Source organism: Phyllostomus discolor, chromosome 5 (genome assembly GCF_004126475.2).
Source record: "Phyllostomus discolor isolate MPI-MPIP mPhyDis1 chromosome 5, mPhyDis1.pri.v3, whole genome shotgun sequence".
NCBI lineage: Eukaryota > Metazoa > Chordata > Mammalia > Chiroptera > Phyllostomidae > Phyllostomus > Phyllostomus discolor.
Window position 1 is genome coordinate 7,171,021 of NC_040907.2, and position 12,412 is coordinate 7,183,432.

At 62.9% G+C, this 12,412-nt stretch overlaps 1 protein-coding gene across 1 annotated transcript in view; it reads left to right on the forward strand.

The window, feature by feature from the left end:
- Nucleotides 1–1,944: 1,944 nt before the first annotated feature.
- Nucleotides 1,945–12,412, forward strand: part of TNFRSF1B (TNF receptor superfamily member 1B) — a 33,934-nt gene continuing 23,466 nt past the window's right edge. The window contains exon 1 of the mRNA XM_028513448.2: nt 1,945–2,142. Coding sequence (XP_028369249.1) covers nt 2,065–2,142 — 78 coding nt within the window. The 5' untranslated portion in view covers nt 1,945–2,064. The remainder of the gene's footprint in view (nt 2,143–12,412) is intronic.

The window sequence follows — 12,412 nt, forward strand, 5'->3', positions numbered from 1 at the left end:
AGGAGGTCCCAGGGACCACTCCGGAACTTGATAATCACGGGAGTGTAGGGACCACGAGACTGATGGGCAGTTCTCGTGCACCGCTGAGTGCCTAGCACCCCAGGGCTGGCACACAGCAGGTACCCCGTAAAGGTCTGTGACAAGCGTTAGAGCCTTTGGCTAGCAGGGTCTGAGGACCAGAGCTGGGCGGGGTGGGATTGAGCTGAGTGAGCCAAGCTGCCACAGTGGGGACCAGTCAGTGGGACCCGCTGGGTCTGAGGTGTGCACGGGACATCTGTGGAGGGCCATCTGCCCCTGCTTCCACCAGGTGACACCCCACTCCCAGCCTTTGGCTCTCTCCTGTGAATCAGGGAGTCCTCCAGACTCCACCCAGGTGAGACTTGTAAGGGCCAGGAGAAGCCGTCCTGTGAGTTTCCAGGGCTGGTGCTGAGACGGTGAGGTTGCAGGCTGTGCTGACCACACCCTCGGCGAGGCCCATCTCTCGTGGCTGTGTGGGAACCAGGTGATTTCCAAGCCTCCTGGTCAGGAGGTGGGATTTTCCATCTGCCAAGCGTCACTTCCCAGTTTCTCACTCAGCGCCTAGAAGCACCGTCATTGCCGTCTCCATCACAGGAGCTGGTGGCCCAGAGCAGGCGCCCCTGCCCCTCTTGGGGTGAGGGAACAAGGAAACAGGGTCACCTCCTGCCACTCTGCCCACCCCACCCCTCAGAAATGTCCTGTGTGCTGGGGACAGGGACTCTCAGGGCTGGGGGGGGGCTATGTTCTGGTCACACAGGGCTGGCCTTGACATCAGAAATGGCATTTGAGCTCTGGCTGGTGTGGCTCAGTGGCTGGAGTGCTGGCCTGCAAACCAAAGGGTCTCCAGTTCGATTCCCAGTCAGGGCACATGCCTTGGTTGCGGGCCAGGTCCCCAGTAGGGGGCGTGCGAGAGGCAACCACACATTGATATTTTTCTCCCTCTCTTTCTCCTTTCCTTCCCCTCTCTCTAAAAATAAAGTGTTAAAAAAAAAAAAAGAAATGGCACTTGAAGTGAAGGGGGTGCGGGTGGCACTAGTGTGGTGGGTGCTCAGTCATGTTGAAAACTCCAGGGAAGCCAGCCCTAGTGGCCTGGGTCAGCCCCCCCGGGGGGCCCCCACTACTCCCTGGAAGGCTTCTGTCGCAACGTCTTTTCACTGGTCAGCCACCTGGACTGGGGACTCAGGAAGGAGGGCAGTGCAGGGTCTGGCTCCCTGAAAGGGCGTGAAGGCTATGTAAGGAGAGATGAGAACATGAATAATTGCAGTAACATCTAACACCTATACAGAGAGTATTAATGAACAACATCTATACTTTGTGAGTATACCTGCATATATGAGGTATATGACACTGTATCATGTGTATCTTTTAATCTTCACAATAACTCCACGAAGTTAGTGCAGAGATTCAGACCCAGGTGGTCCGTCTCTAGAGTCCAAATGAGTGGATGATGCAGAGCCGCCGTGGTCCCCCTAAAGCTCGTGTCAGCTGGGTGGGATGTTTTTCCGAATTAGCGCAATGCCCCCCACGCGTGGGGAGCCTGCGGTGGAGGGCGGCGTAAGTCGTCTGAGGGCAGGTCGAGAGACACAGCCTCGGGGCAGCCACGAACCTTGTGGGAGTCCGTCCCCAGTGAGGGTCTAACGCCCCGGGACCCTAGGAGGACGACATTCCGGGAGCGGGCATTAGAGGGAGGTCGAAGGGTCACCGAGGGCTGGGAGTGGCTGACCCCGGAGGCGGCGATGAAGCTCCGCGTTGGCAGAGGTGGGCCAGGCTCGGCCCTGCGTGGGGTGAGAGTACGGATCTGGACGCCTGCTGGGCAGCGGGCAGTGGGGACTAGGCGAGTGGGAGGGGAGGAGGAGGAGGGCCTTCTAGCCCCGCCCCCCCGCCCCGCCCCGCCCCGTCCCGTCCCCCGCCTTTCTTCTGCCCGGCCGCGCAGTCTTTCGCTTTCAGTTGGAGGCGCAGGAGCGCAGCGGAGTGGAGGGAAGGCGAAACGTAGCAAGGGCCAGAGCCGGCCGGATCCCTCCCGCGCTCTGCCGCCGCACGGTCCTCATGGCTCCTGCCGCCCTTTGGGTCCTGCTGGCCGTCGGACTGCCGCTCTGGGACGCGGGCCACGCCGTGCCCGCCCAGGTGGGTGCCTCGCGCGGCCCACGGGGAGCGCCCGTCCTTCATGCCCACCCGGGCTGGCGCCCACCCCGGGGAGCCCCCGGCTGCGGCTGCGCTTCCGGAGCGCCGAGACGGGGGTGCGGGGCTCGGGGTGACCGAGGAGCTGCGTGTTTTTCTGGGTCAGGCACGGTCTGCGCGGCGCCGGAGACCCGCTGGAGACCTCAGTTTGGCACATATGCCTGGGGCCGGGGCACCGGGGGCGCAGCCGGGTCCCTCCGTCAATACAGGACAGGGCGTTTAGAGACCCCAGCTTCGTTACCCTGCGGCTGCCACGGCCAAGCTTCCCTTCCCGGGGGGCAGGGGAGCTGCCCCCACGGCGGATGCCGGGCACCCTGTTCGGATGACTCCCCCCGCCCCGCCCGGGGCTATGGTTTTCCTTTCTTAGAAATACGAGGGCTGCCAGGTGTACAGTAAACGCCTAATAAGGGCACAGTCGGACTGTGGGCTGGCTGTCGCCCATGGCCAGACCCCTTCCCCAGGGGCCACCTGGCGTGCCCAGCGGCCATTTCCGAGCCTTCTCTGTGGACTCTAGTGTCCTGGGGCGGAGACAAGCGCCCTCAGGTCCTCCTGGACTGACCTGAGCTCTGGGAGCGGCGGAATCGAAAGAGCGCTGCCGGGTGGTTAGCAAGGCAGACGCGGCGCCTGCGGCGCTTCAGGAACACGGAGAGGGCAGACCCTCCAGGGCATTATGCTCACGGCTGGCGCCGCACCAGCAAGGTGGGAGAAGTGCGTGCCTGCCCCTTCTGGCTGTGTCCATGGTCTGGTAAGGGAGAGGGGCCCCGTTTTACAGAGAGGGGAAACTGAGATTCAGACACCTCCTTGTGTTTCATGGAAAGGCTTGGGGGCAGTTTTCCTTCCAAGGATCGCCTCTTCCTTCCCCCGCCCTGGATGGCTGGGGAGGGGGCGGGCCTTCATCCCTCCTCACCATCCTCCCCTGATGGGCCGCGTTATGTGCGGAACCGTCTGGACATCAGACTGGAAGGAAGGAGAAGGCGGTGGCACTGGCTCCTGTGTTGATGTTTGGTGACTCACTGGCTAAGGCTAAAGACATCTTTGACATCCAGTTCTTTTTGTTTGTTTGTTTGTTTATTTATTTATTTATTGGATTTATTGGGGTGACATTGGTTCAAAGAGTCCAGTTCTTGAGAGCAGAGGATGGAGGCTGTCGGACCAGAGTCCACTCACACACGGTGGGCACCAGGGTGGTTGTCCTGGAAACAAACAGCGCTGGCCCTGAGTGGCTTCCAGCCAGGACAGTCCCAGCTCTGAGAGCTGAGCATGGATGCTGACGGCTGCGGTCCCCGGCCTGACCGCAGGGCCTGGAGGGGGCGTCGTCCTGCTCCCGAGGCGTGTGAGCCCCTGGGGGCGGAAGGAGGCACAGGTCTTCCCTGTGGCCTGGGGGACACCGGGCGCTGGAGTCGTTGGAGGGGTTTCCCTTGCGCCTCTCACTTCCCTCCCCTCTTGACCGTCTCCCGAGGCGTCTCGGGTTCCCTCCTCCTGAGATTACTTACCTCTACCGCCTCCTGGCTGCTCTCTTGGCCCCTGGAGCCCTTTCCCACTGACCCTCCCTGCTAGCGTCGCTGGGGTGACCCTCCCCGAGTTGTGGCATCTTCCTCCCTGCCCGAGAAGCCCCTTGTGGCTCCCAGCGGCTGGGGCAGAAGCTCCCTCGGGTGTCCCAGGCCAGAGGGAGTGAGGTATCCACGTTCTTGCTGCCACCTCTCCGAGTTTGTACCTCATGCCCCGTGAAACATAGGTAGCCCACGCTGTGCTCTTCCGGAGGTACATACACCCCATGCCCCATCCTTCGGGGCCTTTTGCAAACGCCACCCCTGCAGGACAGCCCGCCTCCGTTCTCCCCTTGGATCTGATCATTTCCCCTTTGACCTGTCAGAGCCCGTGCCCCTCTGGAGGGCAGGCTCGTCCTGCTTTGTGGTCTGGCTGTGTCTTAGCCAGCCCAGCGGAAAGCTCCTTCGGGGCAGGGACCGTGCGGTCCTCCTCTTTATTGCCACTCGTACCGCCTCCAACACCCAGGAGGAGCCGGGCACTGTGCTAGGAATGTCCTGCAGAATCTCAGCAGCACCTCCCTCTCAGCATGTCCTGAAAGGCGGATGGTGCTGTTCCCATTGAGAGATGCAGGGACAGGCCCAGAGAGGCTGTGACATTTCCCAGGATGGCAGAGCCTGGGGGTGAGTGGGGTGTGAATGCAGGTCGGCCTGATTCCAAAGCCCTTTCTTTGCCCCAGCCTCCCCCCACCCCCCGAGTCCGCATCCCTGTTCCTGCCCTCAGCGGGGTCCCTCGCTTGCAGCGGGTACTGAGTAACCTCAGTGCCTATCACTAGACTGAGTTACAAAAAGAGCCCGAGGTGACCTGAGCTGGCCGCAGGGACGGCAGACTCTCCGTGTCCTCAGGGCTTTGGCTTCCTTTGAAGCTGTGTTTGTTGGCTGGAGTGGACTGGATGCCTCATTCATTTCGTCATGCATTCACTGGACAGGTGCGCACCGTACACCTGGTGGGATCGGTGAGCGCTGGGTGCCCTGTGATGGGAACGGAGAGGGCCCTGCCGTCTGGCTTTTTGTTGTTGCTCAGCGGGGCCGGGGGCATCTCCACCTGCTGGGTCTGGGGAACCTGCCCCTGGACGTCTTGAATGGAGGGGCTGCCACTCGCCTCCTCAGTATCCAGCTCGGGCTCAGGGGGAGGTTGGGGACTCCCAGGCTGACCTGGGGGTGCTGGCCATTGGAGTGGAAACGGGTGATGCGTGGTGGCTGCTGTCCCGGGGTGTCCCTTTGCCCCCTCCCTGACAGCCTTGGGGAGAGCCTTTGTGCTAACGAGGAGGCTGCCCGGTGGCCAGGCACTGCTTCAGAGGGGGTACTGGGAGCTGGGGACCCCGAAGTGACCACGATCCAGCTCCAGCCTCCCAGGAGCCACACTGTCAGTGGTCACAGACCTGGGCTCTGCCCTGTCACCTGGGCCAAGTCACTGAGCCTACTTCCCACCTGGTCGTCCTCGCAGGACCACGTGGGTGTGAAAGGCGCGGGAGCAGATAAGGTGTCTGCATTCTGCTGCCTGAGGGCGGCCTTCGCTCTCGTCCTGGGGCCTGGCCCAGCGGCTCCTGGACTGCTGTCCCTCCCAGGGCTGGGAGACAGTTCATGGCCTTGACCATCCAGTGCTTCCCGGACGAGCAGCCAGGACAGTGGCAGGGGTGAAGGGGAAGGAAGGGGTTGTGTGTATGTATGTGTGTGAACACGCACATGCGTGCATTATGTTGAACTCCACACATCAGCTTAGTTCTGTTTAATGCCATGCTGGCTGCTTTTCTCTTCCTCACACGTGCCCTCCGCACGCCTGCCTCAGGGCCTTTGCACGGGCTCTTCCCTCTGCCTCGAGTGTTCCTCCCGCGACCGTCTCCCATTCTTATCCCCTCACTTCCTTCGGCGCCTTCTCTGACCACCCTGCCTATAAAATCTCCCACCAGGTACTCGTGCTCCCTGACCTGCTGTGTTTTGCTAAATAACACTCACGACCCACTATATTTTTTCCCCGTTTATTGTGTGTTCCCCGTAGGGTGCACGCACAGTGAGGGCAGGGACCTGTCCATGCCGCAGAGTCGTAGCCTAGCGCGGAGTTTCTCGTTCTCAGCACTCTGGACATCTGGGTAGTTGCGGAGGGGCCGTCCTGCATGTCACAGGCTGCCTAACAGCACCCCTGGCCCCTACCCACTGGAGGCCAGGGGTGCTGCCCCCTTTACTGGTGACGATTGAACGTGTGTCTGGACATTGCTAAATGTCCTCTGGCGGAAGATCGCCCCTGGTTGAGAAGCGCTGGCCTAGCACACTGCCTGGCGTGTGGTAGGTACGCAAAGAATGTTGAATAAGTGTCCAAAAATAGTCATCTGACCTTTACAGCGACCTCGTTTTCCAGGTGAGACCCAAGCGTGTGAGCAGCCGGCGGTGACAGGGCTGGGCTCCCCCTCTCTGCGCTGGTTTTCTGGGCTCGTCTCCCTGCTGTAGTGAGTGCGCAGAGGCTAGGGGTGCTCCCCCCAAAGTGCTCCCCCCCTCACACCCCTTCCCAGGCTTGTGATGGGGCCACCCACTGGCAGTGACTCACTGCCCCAGGGGGGCATGTGACTTGCCCAGAAGCAGGCGAGAGGGAGGGAAGCTCGGGCTTAGAAGAGGAAGATGGTTTCCGGGGACCCAGGAGCAGAGCGGAGATGCTGTGGCCTCCGGTTCTGGGTGCTCTGCCAGCCACAGGCAAGAAGTATTGGTGACTTAGGAGAAGGCCTCTGTCTGTCAGGGTCAGACAGAGCTCAGCACAAGCCCTCGCTTTGCTGTCATAGGCCGGGCGACCTGAGCATGTCTGGGAGCCCCCGAGGTCCTGTCAGTAAGCTGGGGATGATGCCCACCGCACCGGCCGGTTGTGCAGCCCACCGGCGGCTCTGTGACCATCTGTGGCTCTGCACCCTGGCCTGACGCTGGGTCCTGGGGCGCGGCCCAGGCCGAGGCGGGGACCCCTGTGGAGCCTGGTTCTCTCTCTGAGCCACGAAGCCATGAGGGGTGGGTGGCAGGCCTCCAGTTGCCCAGAGCTCCAGGCCAGCATCCCGGAGAACGTTTTCCCTGCTGCCTGGCTGCGCTTACTGCCCAGACGCCCCCTTGCCGGACCTCTCACGCCCCCTGCCCAGACACCCAGCCTTAGGACCCGGGCGTGTGGCAAAGGCTGCTGGGCCAGGAAATCACTACCCCCCTGACCTTCTCCACTCCTTTTAAGTGAGTGACAGGTGCCATCTGTCACTGGAGCGAGGTGTCTCCGTGTGAAGGGGCTGCCGGAGGCCTCCGCTCTCCCGCCACCTGCAGGCTCCCTCTGAAACCTCTTCTGTCCCTGACCTCTCTGGTCCCGAGGGCTCTGTTTACTCATGACCCTGAGGAGGGGAAGCCCTGTGGCGGCGTGCTGAGGCCATGCTGTCCACCCCCCAGCCTCCAAGTGACTTCCAGGATGGCAGGGCTCCGAGGAGTCAGGAGACCAGGGCTCCCATCACAGCGCCGTCACTGGCTTGCCGGGCGACCTTAAGTGTCCCTCCCTGTCTGTCGATCCCGGCAGCCCTGACCCCAACACTCCCCTTGAAGGCTGGGGGTGCTGTCTGTCCTCCTGGTATGTGCTGGAGAAAGACCCCGGACTAGGGGGGCGGTGAGGGGTCTGCAAGTTTTCCCAGGAAGGAGAGCCCGGCGCTCCCCACCTGAATGTCTGTGCTTCCCAGCCTCTCTCTCCCCACCGACCTCAACCCCACCTGCTTCCGCTGGACTTTCTTGGATGGCTTCTGGGATGCTTTCTTGGATTCAGGCCCCGGTGGCACCAGGAAATCCTGGCTGCTGGTCAGCTTGCGTCCAGGACAGGATGCAGAACCCTCAGGCAGGACAGGGGCCTGGGTTTCCGTCCACCTGCCCTTCAGGTGCCCTAGTTGGCACCTTTTAAAGGTCAGCAGCAGCCAGGCCCTTTGGGACCTGAGACCGTGGACACCCACCGTGGGGTCTGCAGTCTGGAACCCACAGGTTCGAGGAAGCCTGGAGTGTGTGTGTGGGGGGCTGGTTTTTCCTCAAAGAAACCCTTTGTCACCAGTGATGGGCACACGGCCCTCCCCTGCTCTGAGCCCTGCCAGCCCCCCTCCCAGCCCAGGGCTGTGGGCATCTGTCCCCTTCTGCTGAGCTGCTGCTGGCTGCCAGGCTGGGACTCTGAAGCTCGGGGCTCAGGTGTCTGGGCCCCACAGTCATTTTCCGCCACGGCGTGCTGTGAGGTCACAGGTGCCAGTGACGTCGCTGTGGTTTGGGGTGCGTGGCCCGGAGGAGGAAGTGTCTGTTTACTGACGGGGGGTCTGGAAGAACAGCGTTCCTTCTGCCCTGAGTGTGAGCAGTGAATGCTGGGAGGCGTCCAGTGGGGACGGGGGCTGCTGTCCAGGGGGCCCCGGGGTCCGGCTCAGGTCTCGTCTCTGCCCTGCTCTCCCGTTCACTGACACCCACGGCCCTACCTCTCTGAGCCTCCGTGTGGTCTCAGCAGAGGAAAAGGTGGCGGTGGAGCGGGCTCCGTCTCGGGTGTCACCTGTGGGGGCGTGTGACCGCCAGACGGCTGGGCCACCACTAAAATGAGAAGGCCCGTTAGCCACTCGCTCGCACCCAGCGTCCAGCGTCAGGCGGAGCGGGTCGGGGGACGCAGAGCCTGCTTCCCGGGCCCCAGGCAGGCCAGCCGCCCTCTGGCTTCTGACAGCAGACGCAAGCGGGCATGTGTGTGGGGGAGGATCGGCAGTGTGGGTGACGTGCAAGGCCACGGGTGAGTCCCTTCCAGGGGCGCTGGGCCCTCCAGAGGCCAGCAAACCGCCTGTCCTGTCCTGGCATCACAGCCTGGACCTGGGCTGACTCCGCCGCTCTGGCCGGGGCCGGGGCAGGGGCAGAAATCCCCAGGGGGTTTCGTTTGCTTCGCTCTGCCTTCGGGACGGTGGTCTGTTTCAGTCTGAGCTCGGCCTGCAGTGGGCACAGCTGCTGTGGCCGCGGCTTCAGGGAACTGAGTGGGCCCCAGGGCGAGGGCGAGGGCGAGCGGGAAGGCCCTCGGGGGCAGGCGGGCACGGCGGCGTCTTCCTGCCCGTCCGTCCGTGGGAGGTCTTCTCGAATGTTGGTCGGGGGAGACATGGGGGGGGGCTGGGAGCCGGGGGGGAGGGGCTGAGGCCCCACCTTGGCTTGGCCTATAGCGCCTGGCGGGGGGTGGGCTTGGCCGCTCTTCTCTCTGAACCTCCGACGCCCTGGCTGGAAATAGGTCAGCAAGGACCTCGTCCACCTCGATTTGGGCCTGAGCGTCGTGCTGGGGGTGGCAGCGAGGAGAGCTGGCGGCTCTGGCGGAGGGCGGAGTGCAGCCCTGGCCTCTCCATGGCCGCTGCGCAGAGGGCCCAGGTCTGGACCTGACGGGGAGTCTCCGGGGAAGGGCTCCCCGCACCTCGCCTCAGTTAGCAGGACTCCCGTCTGCATCCGGCACCCCCAGGTCCTTCCTCCTGCTGACCCATGGCCCCACTTCCCTCTGCCACTCACCGGGGCTCCAGGCCCACCCGTCCCTGGTCACCCCGTCGTCGCCTGCTGCTCCCGTCTCCTGGTTCTCTGGAGCCACCAGCCCCCCCCCCCCCCCCCCCCCCCCCCCGCTCTTTGCTGCTCTGTCCTCCCAGCAACATCAGGCCCCTCCCCCACCTCGTGTCCCGACCCCCCCCACATCCTGCCAGCCTCCCCCTCTTCGTGTCCATGGTTCCACTCTCTTCCTGGCCTGGCTCCCTGGTCCCTGCCCCCCTCTCTCCCCGTCTCCTTTCCGACTCTGCCACCCAACCCGCCCTCCTTCCAGCCCTCTTCCTGCAGTGGCCCCACTGGGGCGCTGCCGAAGGCCGAGCCCTGCGGGCGGGCAGGGCAGGATGCGTGGACGCCAGGAGGAAGGCACCGCGGCAGGAGTAGCAGGCGACCCCGGCTGCTCCATCCGAGCTGGAGCGAGAGGCTTGTTCGGGCAGCGGTGGCACGTGAGGCTGGGAGCCGTGTGGGGCCGGGTGATGGAAGCCGTGATACCAGTTACATTTAAAAACTGTTTCGAGTGCTTAACTACGCACGGGACCTGTGTTACCCCATGAATCCTCGTAACAGCCCCAAGAGGCATGGACTGTTGTTATCACGTCCACCCTACAGATGAAAAGGCAGAGTTTTATTAACCTCATTTATTTAAAAATACACACAAACCCCCCCAAACAAAAAAAAAGCCCTTATCTGATGCTGCCTGCCAGTGAGGGGGCGCCTGGATTCGAAGCCAGGCATCCCCCCGCCCCTGCCCCGAGTCCATGCTGTCGGCCACCACGCTCACCTCCTCTCGGGGGTGGAGGCAAAGGGGAAGCACTGGTCATGTTTGAGCAAGGGAGTGACCGAAACAGCATATTCGGAAGTTCACTCTGGCCTCAGTGGCACAGACAGACCGTTGCAATAGTTTAGGCAAGAGCTGTGGACCCAGGGCGTAGCCACAGAATAGGAAGGGAGGACCAAGGCTTCAGCGGGGAGGAGGACTTTGGGCTGGACCTCGGGTGGGGACAGAGGCCCTCGGGGGGCAGAGGAAGTGTCCCTCTCCACCCCACCCTGCAGCCAGGCCCCTCTGGCGTCCTTGTCCCCGTGCCCCAGCCTGAGCCAAGGGGCCCGATTCTGACCCGTTCAGCCTTGTGTGTTCCTGGCGCTCTGGTCAGCCATCGGGGGACCCTGGCCTTGGTCACTCCGGCCGCTGCTGGGTGGGTGCGAGACTAGGCAGGGCTAGCCTGGTTGCCTCTGGCGTGAGATGTGATGCACTCACCCCCGCAGAGGAGCGGGGTCCCTGGCGACCTGTCTGACTCTGCTGGCAGAGCACCTTGGGGTGAAGTCCGAACTGCTGTTTGAGCTTGGGTTTTCCTCAGTGGTCAGGTGGGGACAGAAGCACCCCCTCTCTGTCCCTGCCCACTGGGGCTCGGAGACACTAGGAGAGTGCAAAGAGCTGAGGGCTAGGACCGACCTCCGGGGGGTGCTTCGTGGGTGCCGGGCAAGGGGCTGGTGCATCGCATGCAGCCGGCGCCTTTCATCCTCACAACCACCGGGGTGGGGTGCGCCCACTGTCCCCATTTCACGGGAGAGGCAGCTGAGGCCCAGAGGTGAGGACATTAACTCAGACACCCAGCCCACCAGCGGCAGACGCCCGCCCGAGGTGGTCAGGCTCCTGAGCTCTGTTCTTTTTCTCCGTGTAAGATGTTATTTGCTTATTTTCAGAGAGAGGAGAAGGGAGGGAGAAAGACAGGGAGAGAAACATCAACGTGCGAGAGAAACATCGATTGGTTGCCTCTTGCAGTCCCCCAAATGGGGGGGACCCGTCCTGCAACCCAGGCACGTGCGCTGACAGGGAATTGAACCGGCGACCTTTCGGTGCGCAGGCTGGCACTCAGTCCGCAGAGCCACACCGGCCAGGGCCAGGGCTCTGTTCCTAAGCCACTAACCACACGTAGTGGTGGTCGCTGTGGCCATGTGGGCACTTCTCTGAAAGCCGCCGCTCAGTCCCCTCCAACTGGGGCACCCCCCCCCCCCCCCGCTTGATTAGCCCATTTCCCGCCACCGTGGTCCTCAGGCGAGCCCCAGCGCATTGCACCCAATGGAGATGAAAACTTTTGCTTCTGTTCAACGATTTCACGTCCATTAGGTGCCTGCCCTGGGCCGCGGGCTGGGCTGGGCGTAGAGGAATGAGTAATAAAAACCCTGCGAGCAACGCTCAGCCCCGACTGCCAGCCCGCACGGCCCCGAGTACTTTACCCAAGTTGACTCAGTGAATCATAACGGCCCTGTGTGGTGGGCACTGTTTTTGTCCCCGTTTTATAGATGACAGACCTGAGGCTGGTGAATGACAGGGCCGGAACTCCACCCGGGGTGTCTGGCTGAGAGTTCACACTGGTACACGCAGGGGCTGTTGTGGTCCTTGCCCTGAGGGGGAGACACAGGGGCGCAATTAACCAAAAAGCGGTCTGGACTGGGCAGAGATAGACCCGGGTTGTCGCTGGAGCCCCCAGGAGGGACCTCTGACCCATCTGGGAGGTCAGAGAAGGTTTCCTGGAGGTGACGGTGGACAGGACTTTTGAAAGAAGCCGAAGTGTCAGCCCCGCAAGGGGTTGGGGCAGAGGGAAGAGCAGGGGTTCGTGGGGGGAGCTGGACGCCGCTCTGGATGAGAGGCGGAGGGGGATGCTGGCAGGGCCGGGCGCTGAGGACCATGACCTTGGGCCCGAGGGCAGTGGGGCCACAGGAAGCTTTTAATCAGGGCCAGCCCTGGATGTGGGAAGGTGGCCTCAGGTCCATCTGCAAAGGCTGGGGACCAAGAGTGCGGAGGCTGGGCTGGCGAGAGAAGCCAAGGGTGGAGGGGCTGCCACGGGGAGATCGAGGAGGGGCTGCTGACAGGCCGGGGTGGGGGGAGTGTGGGAAGAGTTGGGGTGCTCTCTGCAGTGAGGCTGAGGGCTCCTCGGGGGCAGGCACCACGTCCTGGCGTCTCGTGGTCCCCCACGAAGCACAAGGCCTGGCCCCCCCGAGAACCGGATACCAGCCCGGGCTTCCTGTCTGCCCCCGGCTCACTTCTAAAGGGACACCATAGGCTTCAGGGATGTGTCACCCCTGAGCCGCCACCTGTGATGTGGTTGGTCCTTCCTGACGCAGACGCTGCTCCTCTCCATGACGGAGGA